This window comes from Brassica napus, chromosome A5 (genome assembly GCF_020379485.1).
Source record: "Brassica napus cultivar Da-Ae chromosome A5, Da-Ae, whole genome shotgun sequence".
Classification (NCBI taxonomy): Eukaryota; Viridiplantae; Streptophyta; class Magnoliopsida; order Brassicales; family Brassicaceae; genus Brassica; species Brassica napus.
Genome location: NC_063438.1, coordinates 23,420,460 through 23,441,887, shown reverse-complemented (window position 1 = coordinate 23,441,887; position 21,428 = coordinate 23,420,460). Strand labels below are relative to the sequence as shown.

General features: G+C 34.8%; 1 protein-coding gene and 1 pseudogene across 1 annotated transcript; one reads left to right on the top strand and one right to left on the bottom strand.

The window, feature by feature from the left end:
- Positions 1 to 6,253: 6,253 nt before the first annotated feature.
- LOC106434010 (auxin-responsive protein IAA19-like) lies at positions 6,254 to 7,857 on the top strand. Its single transcript, XM_013874848.3, has 3 exons — positions 6,254 to 6,745; positions 7,331 to 7,424; positions 7,526 to 7,857. The coding sequence occupies exons 1-3, from the start codon at positions 6,346 to 6,348 to the stop codon at positions 7,614 to 7,616; spliced, it is 585 nt and encodes a 194-aa protein (XP_013730302.1). The 5' UTR covers positions 6,254 to 6,345; the 3' UTR covers positions 7,617 to 7,857.
- Positions 7,858 to 14,156: 6,299 nt separating this feature from the next.
- Positions 14,157 to 20,339, bottom strand: LOC106359095 (annotated as a pseudogene).
- Positions 20,340 to 21,428: the final 1,089 nt, after the last annotated feature.

Here is a 21,428-nt window from a genome sequence, read left to right as displayed (position 1 = left end):
CAATATCCAATAAATGAAAAAGGTGCATTGAAATATATAAACTACTTATATTGTGAAACAAACTATTTTTGATAAAACAACCTACATTTAAAAACAGAGGGAGTATGATATAACTAAAATTATGTGTGTTTTCTAACTGACTGAACCATACAGCAGTATTCTTTTTCATCATCACAACCATATTAAAATTTCTAGCATTCAAAAATTTAAGTGACTATTCAATAATTTAACAAGGCTTTGTAAGCTATTGAATAGTTGACGAAGACATAACATGTAGCATAATGATTTTGGGCCGGTGGCATCATAGTGACATAGTGTCAATATTTTTGTTCAAACCCAACATATTGCATATTCTTGAGAAAAAGACTATTGAATAATTTGTGATAAAAAACACTATTTAATGGTTTTGTATAGGGATGGGCGTTCAGATACCTATTCGGGTTCGGTTCGGATCTATTCGTGTTTTGAGTTTTAGGGTTTAAAAATTTCAGCCCCATTCGAGTATTTCTAAATTTCGGTTCGGGTTCGGATAACTCATTTAAATTATTTTAAATTTTTTAAATATTCATTATATACTTAATTGTTTTCAAAATATATTAAACAAAATCATGTATTACATATAAATTTGTATATTGTATGTCAAAATACATAAAATTAACATATAAATTGGTTTGATTTGAATATTTGAATAGAAAATCAATAGATATTTCAAGTATTTTGGTGTTTTGAATATATTTTAGCTCTTTTAGACATTTACTTTTGACTATTTATGTATATTTTTAAGTATTTTAGACAACTTAAAAGTATCTTATATATTTTGAATGTTTTTAATATATATTAAATCTAAACATAAGTAATATATTTAGGTATATTAACATATTTCCGTTACATTCGGGTACCCGAGATACTTCGGTTCTGGTCAGGTTCGGTTCGGTTTTTTAGATACCAAAATTTTAAATTCATTCAGATATTTAATTAATTTCGATTCGGGTTCGGTATTACTTTTTTTTTTGGATCAGGTTCGGTTTGGTTCTTTGGATCCGGGTTTTTTGCCCAGCCTTAGTTTTGTAGTTTATTGTTTTTATAGATCCTCATGAAAATGAGGAGAAAAGAAACTCAACACACATTTTTAAGAAACTGGTTTTTGGGCTCTTTCTTCATCTCTTTCCGGCCATAGAACATCTCCAACGTAAAACTTCATTTTTTTCTTCAAAATGGAGTAAAAGTAAAAATTGAGTAAAATTGCTCTAAAACCTACTCTATTTCTCACTCTATAATGGAGTGATGAACAAACAAAAAATAGATTACTCCATTTATTGAGTAAATTTCATTATGAAATGAGATATGAAATTGGATATTGGAGCATTTTTTACTTTATATTCATTTTTACTTTGTTTTAGAGGAAGAAATAGAGCAGAGATGAAGATGCATTTAGCCACACTTTTTACCCTTTTACGCTTTAACACCAATAATATGCATCTTCTACTTTTACGTTATACATTTTATTTATTTAGTTGCTTGCCTTCAAGTATACGTTATTTCTATTTATTTATTTACTCCAAGTAAAAGAGATAGTAAAAAAGAATAACAGTTTCAGTTTTTTTAAAGAAAAATCTATTCACTTCTGATTATACAACGTCAATTCGAATGTAAATTTATCTAAGAAGACCAGTTTCATGACTTCATCTAAAGTCATTCATATGACTTACAGTAGCAATCAGTTAATTATCAGTATGCTAAAATAATTTCACATTAATCTTCTTATGCATCTATCTTTCTATGTATATCGATGCCTCTCTCTCTAACGCATTGGCAGGCCGACAAGGCGACAAAGAAAACGCTATTGGTAGAAGTGAAACTGGGTCCAATGGACGAAAAACTAAATATTTTTCCAACGTGGGACCTAAGCAAGTCTCTATACAAAAAAATAAAAGTAAGTCTTTCTATCGTGTCTTGAGGGGCAAAATGTAAGGACCAAATTAGTTTTGACACGGTCGGCATCATCAATAATAATGTTGTAATTAGTGAAAGATGCCTATATAGATGTGCAAGACATATCTTCAGACTTCAGCTAATTAATGGCTAATACACTCTTGTATTTTGTATTAATGACCGTGTTTCTATTGTTCAGTGTGTAGAAAATCTGGTGGGAAACTGCTAACAAACGGCGAGCTGAGTAACAATTTTAACCACTAAATATGTAAACATTGATTTAACGACCATTCACTTTTTTTTGTGTGTGTATACAATAGAAGTCTTTAATGTGCATACTTTTTTTTGCTTTAGATTACACGACAAAGGAATGGCTCGATAAAGCTTTTGAATCAGGAACTGCGTTACTTCGTATCGGGTTCGTTGAAAATCAAGAGTACTAAAAAAAAAAAAAAAAAAGTACTTTGAATCGTATTTTCTGCTATAGAAGACTAATACGCCAAGTTCACATATATTATATATGGTCTTCTCAATGTCTATACGTAAAGATAAAACAGTTATGTAATTAAAACTATAACAGCAAAAACGGCACATGTGTCGGCATATTCAACTTTGGTTTATATTCCAAGGCTAGTCCTCCTTTTGGTTTGGTATCCTTTAAATACATTTTATATCTCCTACGCCGTTAATTGTTTTTTTTTCTGTTTATATACGCTTTGGTAAGATACTAATATGCATGGAAATTTTCGAACATATCTTAGCACTTAGCAGTACATATATCTCTTCCTTAGTATCCGACGACTATTCATATAATAAAATATAAGATTTGAGTTAATTAAATATCTGCTCGATTATAGCGGCTAAACCGTCCGCTAAACACTCGTGCTTTCCTTTTATAGCATGTTGCCCATTTGTCGGACAATGTTTATATTTTAAAAAGGTTTTCTGATCATTATATATTTTATAGTTTTCAAAAATTTACTTCATTTTTAGTGAGACTGTAAGAATGAGATTTTTTTGAAGATGAAGTCTCTTTATTAGTAATTCTTCTTTTCGTGGAAAACGAAAGTTTTATATTTTTAATGAAATTTTAAAAGCATCACTGATAGACTTGAGCGTGTATCTCACACAAATGTTTTAGTTTTTAATTGAAATTTTAAAAGTAAAAAAGTTGGATCAATAAAGAGATGAGAAAATATCTCAATTATGTTTAGATCTTTCTGTATGAGAAACGATTTTCAATCTCTTTCCTCTTTTTTAAAAAAATATTTTAATTATATAGGCTTTTTTGAGAAACTGCAACTGAAATTGCCTTAAAGCTTACTAATATAGTTCCAAAGTCTTGATAATTTTATTTAATGTCTGATGAAACTGAATAAATATATCAACATTAGCACTACTAGTATACCTACCTTTAATTTGTTCTGTCATATCTTACTTAGATTATTTCGTGAAAATTTATTATGGCAATGTTTTTTAATTCCCCTTCATGATTTCCAACCAAATATCTCCTGATCCTGAATGTAGACAAGTAATTTATATTTTGTCTGCTTTATATGAACTGAAGTATTAAAAATACTGACAATAGAAAAGCGTTTGCGGTTTCATAATTTAGGTTACGCTGCTAATCGACGTGGGAACATACTTGCAGTTTATTTTCTATTTTGGTCGTCCATTTAATCAAAACTACACCTCTCTCATTTTATTTTGTTGGAAGATACGCTATGAATGTATAAGAGATTTAGAACATAATTATGACTCTCGAGACTTGTAATATTATACTTAATTAACCGAAAACATAAGCAACATAATATTAATCGTGGAGAATGACCTAACGTATAAGAAACATGAGACAGGTCACAATCAATATAAAAGTTTTCCAATCAAAACTCGAGTAGAAGCACATGAAATTTATATTATATACTTGAATTTTTTTATATTAATAGCATTTTTGTTATTACATACTCCAAGTTGAATGACAAACTTCCAGATTGCAAGCGGTGGTGTTTCTCGAGTCCGGGGGAAATTAAAGCATCATATATCACATTGATGCTACAAAATCGCATGTTTGGCTGCGCTGTCTAACTTGTTATTTTCTCATATATATGGGCAATTGTGTGAACTCGCTACATACTTAGATTAAGAGCATGATTATTAGAGGTTCTTAAGATGAGGTTCTTAACGGAATATAAGAATATGTCTCTTAATTTTTAATTAATAAAACTAAGAACCGGTTCTTAAACGTCATATTTAAAAACCAGTTCTTAGCATTTTTAGTTAAAAATTAAGAGACAGATTCTTATATTCCGCTAAGAACTCCACCTTTAAAACCTCCGATAATCATACTCTTAGATTTTGCTGAGTGAAATTTTGCTTATGCGTCAATTGGAGTCCGAATTTGAGTGCTCCAGTGTGGTCAGCTTTGCAGAAAATTCTTTACGAAGTGGCATGTTCACCGCTGAATGATAGAACTTGGATACTCAATGCTAAATCTATAAAAATAACTTGATGATACCAATGTCGTTTGTTAGTCATTGGAAATATTAAAATTAAACTAGAAATATGGGAATATTGACTCATCTCTCTCTTTATGTGGTTGTATTTCATATAATTTCACGTGGCCCAACCTGTTGCTGTTCATCAGTCAATCAAAGTTTCTAGACAAGAGGGAACCCACACACATACACACGGTCGATCAATTCTTTTCTATGCTCGTGTCCCTACATCTCTAAACTCCATCATTACTTCTTGTGTTTTACTGGTATGGTGAGCTAAAGATAGTTAGCAACAACCCAACAATGCGGGGCTATTAAGTTTGAACTAATTTCTAAACTAGTTTACTCCGCTCAAAGTCATTGGTTTGCGACAAACTTTAGAAATTAATACGTATTGCATGAAGAACTCAAACTTAATACACATGGTCGCCGTCTTAGAATTTTTCATGCAGACGACAAACAAGATTTCCAACAGATGTTTGGAATATGTACTAAATGAACGGATCCGATCCAATAGATTCAGGGAGCGACTGATTTTCTCGCTACCACCCGCAAATGCAGCTTTTGCGGTTGGTAGCGATTGTCGGCGGTTTGCAACAATCACTCAAATCGCTCTAAACCGCTTCAAACCGCTCCGAATCTCATAAATTCAAAAACTGGCTCCAGCTAGCGTTTGCAGTTGCGGACAGTTGCGGGAGGGTAAATTTTTTTTTTAAACAATATATATACAAAAGTAAAAATATTTAATAAAAAATTTAAAATTGAAATTATGAAAATATTAAAATATATCTATTATATTTTAATTAATATTATAAAATTTTATAATAAAAACAATTTCAATAAATTTTCAAAAATTAAAATTATAACTTTCTAAATATAAATTTTATATTTATTATAATTTTATGATTTTGGATATTTTATAATTATATTAAATGTAAATATTGTTAATTTATTATTTGAGTGTTACCGCATTAGGTAGTTAACCAGTCGTAAGTCATCCGCAAACGCACCAATTTTTAATCGCAATACCAGTCGTACAAATCTCTTAAAACTGCTAGAAACCGCAACCGCCCGCATCCACAAACTTCCACAACCGTAACTGCAACCGCTGCGTTTGAACCAGTCAGACCCTCAGTTTTACTCAAGTTTAGTCTAAAAACGCATACTAAACGCGTACTATATTTGCTACTATCCATAGAAAGTATATTTGGTGTATATGCTCTCCCCATGTGAGATTTATGCGCCCGGTGAGCCAATAAAAATCATTGCTGAAATACCTTAGATTATAGTTATAAGTAACGAACATATCCCAAAATGGTAGGATTTAATTTAATATTTCTATGCTCTTATTAGAAATGTGGACAAATAGACTAAACTTTATGATTCATTTCCACTATAAAATAAACTAACTTATTTTTAAAACAATACTGTAGTTGTGATTTACTAGTTAGAACGAGAATCTTTACAAAAGGAACACACATGGGATGTTAGCACTTAGCAGAAGGAGATTCGTATTCCAATCATCCAACGGTCAGAGAAAAATCACAAGAAAATTTCACAACCGTAGGATCTGTTCCCTTTAACCACTTTGTAATGCCGGTCTTAATTAATTTTGTAGAAAATTAGAAAACAACACCAAGCTTATGTCTCTCATGTGACCGACCACCGCATCCTCAGTTGACCTGTCTTTGCCCCACTTTGTCTCCCCACACAAACTGAAAAAGAAGACTTTAGATATCAAAGGACACCACCTGTTGATCTCTGATTGGTTTCTATCGGTTTGATCGTGTGAACCAACGAAGCAACATATAAAGCACGGCTCGGTAGTATGCCATTACTACAGCAAGAGAAGTGTGTATGAGAAGAAAGTTCTCGTATATCATAGTTATATTTTGACAAATAATTAAAAAGGTAAAACATGGAGAAAGGTGGAGTTGAGCATGAGATAACTGAGCTGAGATTGGGTCTTCCGGGGAGAGATGTGACGGAGAAGATGATGAAGAAGAGAGGCTTCACGGAGATGATCATGACGTCTTCTGGAAGTAACAGTGATGAAAGTGGTGTCGTTTCAGGTGGTGACGTGGAGAAAATTAATGAGTCACCCACGGCGAAAAGTCAGGTGGTGGGATGGCCGCCGGTTTGTTCTTACCGGAGGAAGAACAACTGTAAGGAAGCTTGGACGACAAAAGTGGGGTTAGGGTATGTGAAAGTGAGCATGGATGGCGTGCCTTACTTAAGGAAGATGGATCTTGGTTCGAGCCAAGGCTATGATGACTTAGCATTTGCTCTCGATAAGCTCTTTGGTGTCCGTGGCATTGGTTAGTAAATTAATATCTCTTTTTCACTTAAAGACTTAAAGTAGAGTGGTTAGATTATGTCGAACTGGAAGGAAACAAAATTTTATTATGAGAGATCGGATTAGGAACTAAAGTGTTTTCATACGTAATGTGGGAATGAAACTATTATAACTAGGTTAAATTCATCTTTTAACTAGGTTAAATCTTTTTAAACCAAAAAACTAAAATAACTAGGTTAATTAATACGTTGTGTTACCAATGTTGTTGAACTCTTCTATACGACTATATCACGAGAGTTTCATACTAAGCTGAGAATGGTCCTAAAAAAAATGGTCCTAGAAATCTCTGATTGGTGAATTTTCAGCTTTTGATGATCTGACTCATTTTAACTCCAAAACCGTTACATATATATCATCTGAAAACCTTGCAGAAAACTAGAATCTACTATTCATTTACATTTTACATCAGTTTTGGGTTAAAACTTAAAAGCAATCTCAAACTAGAGATCTTACACCAGAAAATTGGACATACAATTGAAATTTACATATATATATATATATATATATATATATATATATATATATATATCTCTGTGTGTGTGTGCAGGAGTGGCCTTGAAAGATGGTGATAACTGCGAATACGTTACCATATACGAAGATAAAGATGGGGATTGGATGCTCGCTGGAGATGTACCATGGGGGTATATATGTTCATATCTTTTGACTTAGATTATATCCCATTATAAACTTATATATGTCACAGTTTAAATTTACATGAGTTCGGATATTTTGATGTTTGCAGAATGTTCATAGAGTCATGCAAGAGGTTGAGGATTATGAAAAGATCGGATGCTACCGGGTTTGGTCTGCAGCCTAGAGGAGTAGACGAGTGATCTGATGACTTGAACAAGAAGCAAGTACCTGATTAATTATTTATCCTTAATATCAAGATTCTCTAGAACATTTTTCCTATTCATGTTATATATGTTATGGTTTGTATAATTATATTCAGAAAGACAGCTATATATATATCTTTATATACAATACTTGTTTCTTGATTGTGGAGTTAAGACATTATTCTGTTTAAAATTCACTGTTATTCAGATCCATATATATGCAGGAAACTTTATGTTACGTTTCAGTTTCCATTATTTGGGTTTTCTTGATATATAAATAAATAAATAAATAAATATATAATATATATATATATATATATATTACCTTCTAAATATGCTTATAATTCACATTTAAAGTTAAGATTTATTAATTTTTGGTTTAAACTTGTTCTTCTTACTTGTAACTATTTTTACGGTTGATAATAAAAAACTATTAAACTATCCACTCTTTTCTTGCTTATGATAGCCAACACAGACATGTCGACCTTTTTCCTTTCTTTATTTATTGTCTTTCTGTAGAACGTAACTAAATACTCAAGACTTATAGGAACTTATGATATTTAGATTCTGATACGAACCCATATGGTTTATTACAACTATGACCTATCTGTATTTTTGATTGGTAACGCCATGTGCACTGCATACCAGAAACAGCAAAAAATCAGCCCATCCCTCCCAATTTTATCTTTTGTTTGGGCCCAAACTAGTATGTCCATCCGATTTTTTTAAGCATACTGCGACAATGATTTAACTCACTGTAAGGAAATGCGTTATTTTACCACTGATTTACTTGGCTCCAATCTGATTTCTTGGTCAGTTTAAAGGGTCTAAAAATCAAGTGGGTTTCATTTCTCCTCCGTGACCTTGACATATTTCAGAAACAAGCCACTCGACTGCAATGTGACAATCTCTCAGCTATGTATCCCAGTGTTAATCCGGCTTTCTACAATCGATCCATACATTTTAATTTTTTTATGCATAATACCTCTCTACACAACAGAACAAGTTGCATTAGGACTCATTGAGACCAAAACACATTCCAACTCACCTACAGCTCGCATACATTTTCACCAAATCATTTCATTCACTAGCGGCCACTAGCGTCTTGTGATCTTATATTTAAATTTGGTGTGTCTCACTCCAAGTTTGGGGAATATGAGCAAACACCTCAATGGAAGTCCTAATGCTCAAAATCCCTCAAGCCCAAATACAACTAGACCAACATCTTTATCGGTGCTCAGAGCTAGACAATAACGTTTAAAATGTAAATCGATTCAAAAAAACAAGGTTAAACTAGTGAGTCCCAAATATGACTAGACCACACCACTTTGTAAATCTTGACTAATTTTTAGAGTAGGTGATACCAATTTTTCGTAATCTTTGGTCGAGATCATGTTAAAATTTCTTCTTCTACCCGATGGAAAAACTAATAAAGGATTTTTGAAAATTAGGGTTTATTACAAGCACAAGAGTCAACATGGCAAAGTAAAGGTAACAACAGACAAACTCAAGAGTAAATCAACAAGTGCACTGTAACACCCCAAAACCAGCCCAATTAAAATTTTTTTTTAATGCTATTGGGTCCTCTGCAGCCCAAATTGGAAAACCCTAGGGTTTTCCCTATCTCTTCCCCTATAAAAGCAAGCCTCCACTTCTTCTTTTCTCTCATCAGAAACTTGGAAGCGAAGCCCTGCAGAGAACTCCCGGAGATCAGAAGTCCTAGCCGCCTCTCTCTCTCTCTCTCTCTCCCCCGCGCCGTCTCTCTCCTCCTTCTCTCTCTCCCTCTTCGCCGCGCCTCCTTCTCTCTCTCTCGGCCGCGTCTCTCTCTCCTTGCCGTGAACAGCCGCGAGTGGTGGTGGTGGCCGTGTGGTGTCATAGACCTCAGATCCCGTTTCTCTTACCCTCTATTCTCAGATCCAAATCCAGATCTAGGCTAAGGTGAGGTGTTCTACCCAGATCTGTTCTATGTTCTTTTATATTGTTGAATGGGTTGCTAGGATCGATTAGATCCTGTTTGTTGTTAGGTTGATAGATCATATTGCATTAGAACTCTCGTACTGATTTAAGATTCTAAATAAACTGGTGTGTTGATGAATGATTGATTGTTTGATTGGTTGAAGACCTGTGGTCGTGATTGAGAGCTAGGATGGTTAGAAAGAAATGAACGTAGAATCTTAAGAGAACGGTTAACCGGTCTGTTAGATGAATAATAGAAAATCTATGAATGATTGTTGAATGGATTGAGTGTGACACCGAGAACGGGTGGCGTCTAAAAAGGAAAGTAAGAAAGGGTCTAAGGGTTTAAGGAAAAAGGAAATGATAAGGAAAAAGGAAAGGTTAAATGATTGAAATACGAACCACCGAGGAACGGGTGGGGAGTATGGGAAATGAATAGAAACGGAATACGAACCACCGAGGGACTGGTGGGGAGTATGGGAAAACGCGGCGGCCGTAGCGTTCAAAAACGGCAAGTAAGAATAGAGGCGCCTGTAAGATTGAGTCACACCGAGTCTTGGCGGGAAGGGGTCGTAATACACTGCAAGGGGTATGGACTACATCCAAGGGAACCGGATGCCGGGTGTACCAGGGCAGGCGACCTCACAGGAACGCAGCAAGAAAGGGGAGGGTTGGTCCGCTTGAGCTGTGTAGGTCCTAGAGTTATAGGATGAATGGAGTCTTAAATAATAAACCGAATTGTGTGAATTGAGCGATAACTGAGTTCATTGCACTGCTTGTTTTTGTGAAATGAACTTTAATAGTTGGTTAAGAAATGTGTGTAGCGACTAGTCGGTTCTCGTTTCGCATTGAGCAGTATAAAAGCTCATGGGGGAGACTGGTCTAGAATCGCTTCACTGAGTATTAATACTCACCCCTCTTTTCCCTCTTCCATTCTTGCAGAACTATAAGTGGAAATGCCGACGGTAAGGAAGGAAATGCACCTGAAACTCATGGGACCAGAAACAGGACACACGGAGATGTCGGAAAAGTAGACATGTGTGTCCTAAACCCCGCGCCCTGGAACCCCGGTTGGAAATGGGGAGGGACAGGTGTTTCAATTGGTATCAGAGCCAGGTTAAGGTCCCTTAATACTAACTTAAGGGATCAGTGTTTCCGCTATTGCCCATTTCCCTTATGGTTCTGATGGACCGCCTTAGTTAATGTTGAAGGAGAATTCGAACGGCTCAGAGTCTCCGGCCAAGATCAGATCAACCAAAAAGTCCTCGAACCGCAGTGTAGTGGAGTTTCAGAAGTTCAGGAATGCGTAACTAGGAGTTATAAGGCAAGTATACAGAGGGATTAGACGCCTAGCACGTCAGGCTAAGGGGGAATGGAAAGCCGGACATTCGAGCATGGGGGAAGCGTCTCGCGGGCAACACCGCCCCACACCGAGCCGGGGAGGCCGGGGAAGGAGAGTCAGACACAAGGTCGAGGCGTGCGCAGCTTCATGGAAGGATTAAATCCTGCAAAGAAATGGACTTCTGGCATTCAAATATCACAGTGAAGCTTGTTCCCAGTAGTAAAAAAAAAAAAAAAAAAAAAAAAAAAGGGAAACATGGGCGTGGGCCCCACCCCCAGGGCGTGGGCCGCCGACGCGGAAGGAGCAAACCGGGGCGGCCAAGGGCGGACGGACGAGACAGTGGGAGAAAACCGATTTCAGATTATGGGGACTAGGCTGAAGATCTTCTTAAGGAAAAAGGGGTGTCTGTAAAAAGGATCATCTTGGGGCAAAAAGGGATGATAAGAATCACACCGGAAATACTGTCTGTTTAAGCAGCGCTAGTTTGAGAATTGATTGAAAACTGCCATCTATGCATGACTACTACTATGTTCTGATCAGGTCTTTGTTTTTACGCTGCAGGATGTCGTCACCAGTGCATCACGAGCTCGGAGAAAGACGCATGCGCTATGGACCAAAGGGGACAAGGGCTTACGCCCGCAAGCCCTACTGTGACGCTTGGGGCGTTGTGGTACCTGCACTCTTCCCAGACGAAGAGGAAGTGGAGTTCGTGGAGCCGCCGAACGCCCCCATCCAGGAGACGACCGTGAGGCGTCGGATTCTGATGCCCCATTTACAGCGAGCAGCCGAGTACAGGCGACTGTACCAGGGTCAGGGGACTTTCCAGTTTGCACCTGAAGTGGACACGACACCGGCCACAAGGGGCCGAGGGCGCCCAAGGAAGACGGGACCGACCAGGGAAGGTCCGGGACCGGTCAGGATGGAAGACAGTGTACCAACAAGGAAACGTGGACGCCCAAGGAAGATTCCGAGCATTGATGCAGCGAGTCTGAGGAGCATAACCGGAATATGTCGGTGTGGAACATTGACGCAGGCCAGGCAAGGATCGCGCTCAGTCCGGGAGTACACAGAGGAATTCCTGGAGTCAGCCAAAAGATGCAAGCCCAAGACAGCGGAGGATTGGTGCCGGTGGTATACGGTAGGACTCCGCGAGGAGATTCAGGGCAAGCTGATTGGTGTGTTGGAACCATGGGAATTCGCCTTGGTGAACCGGATGGCCGGTCAGGCAATGGAGGCTGAACGGACACTTACTCGTCGGGTCGTCGCTATCTCGAGCTCTGAGGAGGACGTAGAGGTGGAAGAGGATCCATCGGAGGACTCAGAGTGGGAAGAGGAGCCGGCGTCGTCGACCGGGAGTGGCCGTGCGGCTGGTCCTAAGCCGGAAGGGGAGCAGAAGTCTCCAGTTCGTAGTGGCTAGTTGTGACTCCTGAGTTAACTAGTAGGAGTAGGACACGGTTTCCTTCATTTCCTCTGATTTTTAGCTTTTCATTCTTGTTATGAGGTTAATCGCGGATTTTGGCGATACCTTGAGACCTATTTATTCGTTGTAGTCCTACTCCATTTCATTTATTAAATTCATTGTTGGTTTTAAATGATCTTGAGCAAGTAGGACGTCTCTTTCGTGCTTCCCTTGATTGTGTTTGGAAACTCGCCCTTGTTTTGGAATGTTAAGTTCGAACTGAAGGTTTGGAATTCGGGACGAATTCCGAATAAGAGGGGGAGAATTGTAACACCCCAAAACCAGCCCAATTAAAATTTTTTTTTAATGCTATTGGGTCCTCTGCAGCCCAAATTGGAAAACCCTAGGGTTTTCCCTATCTCTTCCCCTATAAAAGCAAGCCTCCACTTCTTCTTTTCTCTCATCAGAAACTTGGAAGCGAAGCCCTGCAGAGAACTCCCGGAGATCAGAAGCCCTAGCCGCCTCTCTCTCTCTCTCTCTCTCCCCCGCGCCGTCTCTCTCCTCCTTCTCTCTCTCCCTCTTCGCCGCGCCTCCTTCTCTCTCTCTCGGCCGCGTCTCTCTCTCCTTGCCGTGAACAGCCGCGAGTGGTGGTGGTGGCCGTGTGGTGTCATAGACCTCAGATCCCGTTTCTCTTACCCTCTATTCTCAGATCCAAATCCAGATCTAGGCTAAGGTGAGGTGTTCTACCCAGATCTGTTCTATGTTCTTTTATATTGTTGAATGGGTTGCTAGGATCGATTAGATCCTGTTTGTTGTTAGGTTGATAGATCATATTGCATTAGAACTCTCGTACTGATTTAAGATTCTAAATAAACTGGTGTGTTGATGAATGATTGATTGTTTGATTGGTTGAAGACCTGTGGTCGTGATTGAGAGCTAGGATGGTTAGAAAGAAATGAACGTAGAATCTTAAGAGAACGGTTAACCGGTCTGTTAGATGAATAATAGAAAATCTATGAATGATTGTTGAATGGATTGAGTGTGACACCGAGAACGGGTGGCGTCTAAAAAGGAAAGTAAGAAAGGGTCTAAGGGTTTAAGGAAAAAGGAAATGATAAGGAAAAAGGAAAGGTTAAATGATTGAAATACGAACCACCGAGGAACGGGTGGGGAGTATGGGAAATGAATAGAAACGGAATACGAACCACCGAGGGACTGGTGGGGAGTATGGGAAAACGCGGCGGCCGTAGCGTTCAAAAACGGCAAGTAAGAATAGAGGCGCCGGTAAGATTGAGTCACGCTGAGTCTTGGCGGGAAGGGGTCGTAATACACTGCAAGGGGTATGGACTACATCCAAGGGAACCGGATGCCGGGTGTACCAGGGCAGGCGACCTCACAGGAACGCAGCAAGAAAGGGGAGGGTTGGTCCGCTTGAGCTGTGTAGGTCCTAGAGTTATAGGATGAATGGAGTCTTAAATAATAAACCGAATTGTGTGAATTGAGCGATGACTGAGTTCATTGCACTGCTTGTTTTTGTGAAATGAACTTTAATAGTTGGTTAAGAAATGTGTGTAGCGACTAGTCGGTTCTCGTTTCGCATTGAGCAGTATAAAAGCTCATGGGGGAGACTGGTCTAGAATCGCTTCACTGAGTATTAATACTCACCCCTCTTTTCCCTCTTCCATTCTTGCAGAACTATAAGTGGAAATGCCGACGGTAAGGAAGGAAATGCACCTGAAACTCATGGGACCAGAAACGGGACACACGGAGATGTCGGAAAAGTAGACATGTGTGTCCTAAACTCCGCGCCCTGGAACCCCGGTTGGAAATGGGGAGGGACGGGTGTTTCATGCACAATGATCAAATGAATTTTTAGAGGGTACAGTAAGCCTTGAGAGCAGACAGATCTCTCTTCGTGGTGTCTACGTAGGCAAACGTAAAGTAATCCTCAAAATTAAAAGGCTTATAGAGACGGGGATGTTCATCATCGACAATCTCCTCGGGCGCATTTATGATAAGTCCTTCTATAGGACGCAAGAACAGTCCAGCCACATACCGATCTTTTTCCCCGGTTATAACCACATGGTGAAGCGGAGGATGTACCATACCATTCAACAGTACCTGCAATTCATATACGTTAATTATATACATGTTGATCACATAATAAAGACAATAACGGATGAAACTTGAGATTCAAGGAAACATTGTTTTACATGAAGAGAAGCTCCAACCAAAACAAGGAAAGAGGAGTCTTGAGATGGCTTAGCTTTGATCCAATCTTCACCGTCTTTAGTTTTTATCTCCAAGCCATCTACTACGTCATTTTGGCAAAGTATGGTGAGGAAATGTCTATCGATATGAGAGTCAATACCTATATACTCGTCTGTATTATCGTCAAGTCCTTTGTATTTGAATAATTGAAAGCGATTCTTCGCCGAGTTTAAATGCTTCTCTACATATTTCTCGAGCCCGAAACTTTCCAAGACCATTGTCCTCACCTTCACGTTTAGTTCTATTAACTTCTCCGCAAACGAATGAACAGTATTGCTGAAATATATCGCAAATTTTAGTATTTTTATGATCGATTAGATACAACTATTTTTGACAAGTTATATATTATTTAAGAAAACCACACACACATATATATATATATATATATATATATATATATATATAATATACTAGATTTTGACCCGCACGATTTTTTTATAAACAAAGTTTGATGTAAATTATAATTTTATGATGTTGTACATTATTATGTAACAAAATTTTATTATATTGAAGCAGATAATTTGTTTAAAATTAAATAATTTATATATTATTTTATATGAGATTCTGTATGAAATTATCTAATTTATACAACGTAACAACTATTTTTGTATTTTTTCGGCATTTGAATGTTTTTTCATGCTTCAGATACTTTTGAAGTTTTAGGTGCTTTGAGTATTTTTCGGGTTCTAAATACTCGAACTGAACCAGATCCACTATGTACCAAAAAATTATAGAGTACTCAAAATTATAAGTATTTTAGAGATATTTAAATTATGAATCCAAACTGGCCAGATTCAAAAAAAAATCGGCCCGAGCCTAAACCGAAAAAATTTCAGATATTTAGTTAGGTCAAAATATGTAGGACTCAAAGGATCCAAACCCAAAAGGGACTGACCCGCATCCGATCCAAAGATCCAAATTGGTGTAAATTAAGATTTATTTGGTATATTTTACCTAATTTAATAGTATTTAAACTTATCTTAAATAATTTTTTTTATATATATTCTTATAAATAATTTTTTTTATATATATTCTTATATATATATATATATTTGTTTTGACAGCTGATTTTCTTAAATGTTTTTATCAGATTTGATTTTATAAATATTTAGAACTATATAATGTAAAATGACATAGTATAATATGTTGTATGATATATGCTAACTCATTTTAATATTGATATCTAAATATTATAGGTCTATTATTGAGCATAAGATAGTGTCTATTATTATTGAATAAAAGTAATAATGATTGGTGATAAAACAATTAGAAAAAATTTCTATAGTAATTGAATAAAAATAATAACTTTTAACTATTGATGTATATTTATCATATATGTTTATAGTGATAGTCATTTATTTTTATTATAATCATTCTAAACTATATCAAAAATTGAAGTTATATTATCAATTTTTTTTTGTGTTTATCACCAAATTATATTTACCAATATACACAGACAATAAACAGTACATACCTTATAATGGTTAGTAAAACTTGTAATATTATAGTAGTGTATAAAAAGTTGTACGATGAATTGAAGTTAAGAAGTGTGCTGTGCATAACTAATAATTAGAAAAAAAATGATATAAGTTATGTAAGATTACATAGGATTTGTTGTATGTAATTTGTTAGGTTGGTGGGTCCCATTATCTGAGGTTATATTGAGGTTAGATTGTATATTTAATAATAACTAGATTTTGACCCGCGCTTGAAAGCGCGAGGTTTTTTAAAACTATATACATAGTTTTATATGAATTAGTATTTCGGATTGTTGTACATTATTATGTTACGAAATCATATTATATTGAAGCAGATAATCTTAAAAAATTATAAATTAGGTTATTTAGTTTTTTGTATATACATTTTTATGTAACTCTTTCTAAGTCTATGCATTTTATCTGATCCAAAACAACCGAGATCTACCCGAAAATATAAGTTCGGTTCGGGTCCATGGGAAATGTACCTATTGGTTATTTTATAAAACCCGTAGGTTTTGACTTTGTTCCAATCAGACATGCGACTCGATCGGATACCAAAAGTACTCAGATTATTTTTGTATATTAGGTATGTTTGGGTGTTTCATATATCTTTTGGTATTACAAATATTCTTTTAAGTTTCAGGTTTGGGTTTCCGGTTATAGTTTCAGGGTTTAGGTAGAATTTCAAAATTTTAAGAACATATTTAGGGTAATCAGATTAAATTTTAGACATTTTTGGTTTCGCGGATCAGATTTTGAGTTAAATCAGGACTTTTCGAGTATTTGAATATATTTCGAGTATTTACTGGTTTTCATGTACTTTTTGGGTTTCATATATTTTCAGGTTTACTGGTACTTGGAGTCCTAGATATCCAAACCTACCAGGATCCACTATATACCTGAAAATTATATGTATTTTACCTGGATCCACTACAAACCTACCTAGATTCACTATATACCTGAAAATTATATGTATTTTACGACTATTTAAATTATGGATCCAAACCAACTCATACCCGAAAGAAACCGATCCAAATCGAAACCAAAAAAAAATTGACATCACCAAAAAATTATTATATTTTAGATTCTCAATAAATATAGCTTAAAATATTTATAATATTTATGATGCTTAATATATGGGAGTAATGATAATAGATCCTTATTAAACGGGAAGAAATGCTATAATAGCTATCGTGATTTATCACATTTACCGTTCATGATATATATAGAAGTTAGATGAAAATATGGAACGCATAAGTTATGATCTTTTACGAATCGGGATATGTTGTTACGCAAAAGGCTTAAAAATATCTTCTAGGATATTAAAACACTAATTCTTAACTTGGCTGTATACATATTCCACAAACATTAGAATACTATGATAATTAATATACATAGCAGTACGTATAGTAAACCGGTTTGGGTATTATCAACATATACTATGTTATAAATATGTTTATTCTAAAATTAATATATGTTTGGTTTAAACATATTCGTTCGTGAATGGGGATGTTCTTATATATGGCTTGAATCTCAATTTCAAAATTAAATTGGAAGTCAGTTCGATCCAAAACGGAATTGACGTTTTATCATATGTTACAACACATCACATGTACAATTAGGAATTATATATTACAAATTTATAAGTGCTACGAAAATGTCATTTTATCATAGTATATTATGGATAATATAAACCTCAAACTATATGTAAATAGTGTTCAAGAAAGCTTTACATTCATTAAAGTATTTCATGGTGTTTTCAATTTCGTATATAGGTGTTGTGATAATATACGTATGTAATATATATGGTTTGAGTAAACCACTAAATTTGATATGTATCTCATGTTACCTTATATTGTTAGAAAAATATTAGGTAAGACCAAAAAATAATTAACTAATAAATAGGTCCAACAACCTTGTATAAGTAGATTTTTTCATAATGATTCCCTTTTAATAGTATAGATTAGTATATGATATGTCAAAAATATAGGAAATTTAAATAAATTTAATGGTTCAACCTAGACTATTTGAAAGTAGATAAAAAATGCTTATGTTTTAATAGTATTGATTAACTTACAAGTATAAACTGAAAACATTATTTAGTTTCTACACAAATATTGTATTATATATATATGTCAGTATGACATTCACATCTCCTAAACATTATTTGTGAAGTAACTTTAAAAAATTGCTTATATATGTCCTCACAACATTTATTTTCAAAAAAGATGATATGACATGAACAAGTTTTAGTGATAACTTTTTTTTGTTTTTGGTAAAATTCCTAAATAAGATAATAGCTAAATTTGGTGTATATATATTTTTGGTAAGATTCCTAAAATAAGATAATAGATCATCTGGTTACATACCGAAAATTTTAAATCGAAATACATAATTATGTTACAATAGTCAAATTAATACAATTACAAGTATAAGAAAAATTAAATTTTAACTTAGTATAAAAGTTAACAATTTTATAAAATATTTATCTATTATCAAAATTAATTCGAATTTAATTTTAACAAACATAAATTGTGATACTTTTGACTAAAATTCAATTTATGTGGAGAAAGAGACGAGACTAGAGACCATCTTTATTTTTCCTGTCCATATTCATACACAGTTTGGGAAGTGCTTGCACGCCGGCTTGTTGGAAATGGAATCAATCCAGATTGGCAGTGGACCATTACTCGACTGCAGCGTATGAGCGATAAGAGATTGGATACCATACTTGCAAGAATGTTATTCCAGAGTACAGTCTATCATGTATGGAGGGAGAGGAATGCTAGGCGCCACCAACAGCCTGGTATGAGTACTGATCAGATGAGAAGAAGGATTGACAAAGCCATGAGAAATAGGATTGTCTCCCTTCGATATAAACCGGACCACAAATACGGAGGACTATTAACGCGATGGTTCGAGGCCACTCTCTAGATCAGATCATTCTTTATTTATCATACCATAGCATAGAGGAAACTTAGTTCAATATTTTTACCTTGTACATAACATTATTTTCTGATAGATCAATAAATTTTAAATTTCATCAAAAAAAAATTCAATTTATGTATAATAAAATATTTAAAATTATATTTAGATCATTAATCATCATATAATTAAAGAAGATTAATTGAGTTTCCAGATTTGTAAATTTATTTAAATAAAAATTATAAAAAGTGCTCATATATTACCACCACATTCATTATCTTGAAAATATCATATCTTAGTGTATAAGAAAATTTATGTTTTAACTTATGATAAAATTAACAAATTTTGTATAAATATCAATATTTTCAAAATTACTTGTACGTTTATTTTTTCTATCGTTTATTATTTTATATAAAAAGACAAACTAGATAATTTTGGTTAAAATTCAAAAATTTATTTATATTTATATTTTAAAATAGAATTATATTCATATATTAGCATAGATGATTAATCGATTTTAAATTTTAAATTTAAATTAATAAAAAATTAAAACAATTTAGTTTTGAACTTTTAATATTGCGTGTACGACGTAGGAAACCATTTACTTTTAGTTTTCTATATATTGATGTACATACTCTATATATTAATTTATGTTTACTATTTCAAAAATTCCATAAATAAATGTTAAATTGTGACAAAACTTAGGAAACATACTAAACTATGTAAGAAGTGAACCTGAAGGTGCTGTTCCCTTGAGGCCAAACCTTGTGAGTCAAGTCAATGACAACGTCAGGATTATCTACACCGTCAATGCCCATGCCTTCGTATAAAGGCATACCCGGAGCTTGACCAGAGTATGAGTATCCAGTGTTACGATTAATCTCTGACTTAATTTGCACTCAGTTTGGTCTCCAATGGCAAATCAAAAACTTCCTGCGAGGCCTCGAACACAGCCTTACGTAGCTCCACTGAAGCTCCATTGAACAAGGCCTCGAAACATCCGAAGTCTTCTAGGGCTTTTCGGACTTGGGCTCTAACCGAGTCCCACTCGGGAGTTTCCGGTTTGAGGTTTGGAACCGAGAAGTCAATGACCGGGAGAGAAAGGGGAAGACATAGGGGTTTTGAACTTATCGTCATTATCTTAAGAGTTTAGGTTGTCTTTTGTGTTCTGTCCAGGTTTAAAGACTCCGCTTCGTGTTATATAGAGATTTCAAAGTCAAGTCAGTGGAGTACAATCACATTGTTCTTTAGGGGTTGACAAAGTTATCCGTTTCGATTCAATGGCCTCTTGTGCAGCCGAACTGCTGAAGATACGACGATGAACCATGTATTATACTTCAGTGTCATCCAGTGCATAAACGTGGCCACTATCCAAAAAAAATTTTATACCAAAATTGTTTCTAATATTCTTGGTTTATTCGTATTTAGGTATTATTTTTAAATGAATCTTAGTAAACTGTACCAAAATGTTTGTTTGTATGCTTTTTCAATATGTAAAAACGAGACGAGATGAAGTCCACTTTTGACAATTCTACTTTCACCATAATTTGTATAATCTAAAAGACATTTCTCCATTAATTTGTATAATCTGATTTTTCAATATTCGAAAGACCTTTTAATATATTAGCATTAATAAATATTCAGGCAAACTATCGAACTAAAGGGATTTTTGCCTTACTATAAAATAATTAAGAGTGTAGTTTGTGTTTGTGTTATGTGAAGATTTAGAAGATGTTCTTCGCTATTGTGTCGTGAGAGATTAATAAAGAGACTCTTCTTAATATTATGAACATTTTAAATATGAAAGACTATTTAGAACTCTTTACAAATTTAACAATTTTTTTACTTTTAAAATCAACTAACTCTACATAAATTATATTCACATAAGTGTAATGGGCTACACGTACAACGCCATTGTTTGTAATTGTCAGGTGCCGTGTGAACGGGTCCTATTAAATAACAATTAAGAGTTAATTAAACAGAAACAAGTGAAAAAATCAAATTAGATAAATGGCAATTGCTTAACTTATTTAAATAAAATGTTTTGCTGTCACCATTTCCACTTGATAACCAGATTTATGTTAAAAGAAAAAAATGTCTTGCTGTGTAAAGTGTGGTCTTCGTTAAAACAAGGCGACCAATTAAAAGTTGACTATATAGACGAAGTAAATAATGGTCCACCATCTCACATCGCCAGCACACCAACCTTAGTTTAATTCTAGAGACATTGCCTCGGTTAGACGGTTACCCTTTCTTGGTTTTTGTTTTTTTTTGAAACACTACCCTTTCTCGGTTAAAATGCAAACTTATGTATCTCTTCCAAACACAGTAAAACTCTATAAATTAATAATGTTAAGACGATAATATTTATTAATTTTGTAATTCATTTTTTTAGATTTTTAGATTTTAAAATATAATTTTTACAAACTAAGAAAAAT

What these genes read in the sequence shown, in the direction of transcription:
- LOC106434010 (XM_013874848.3), top strand. Translation starts at nt 6,346, where the DNA reads ATGGAGAAAGGTGGAGTTGAGCATGAGATAACTGAGCTGAGATTGGGT. An exon ending in CTTTGGTGTCCGTGGCATTG is followed by an intron (nt 6,746 to 7,330) that starts GTTAGTAAATTA and finishes GTGTGTGTGCAG; the next exon opens with GAGTGGCCTTGAAAGATGGT. An exon ending in GCTGGAGATGTACCATGGGG is followed by an intron (nt 7,425 to 7,525) that starts GTATATATGTTC and finishes TGATGTTTGCAG; the next exon opens with AATGTTCATAGAGTCATGCA.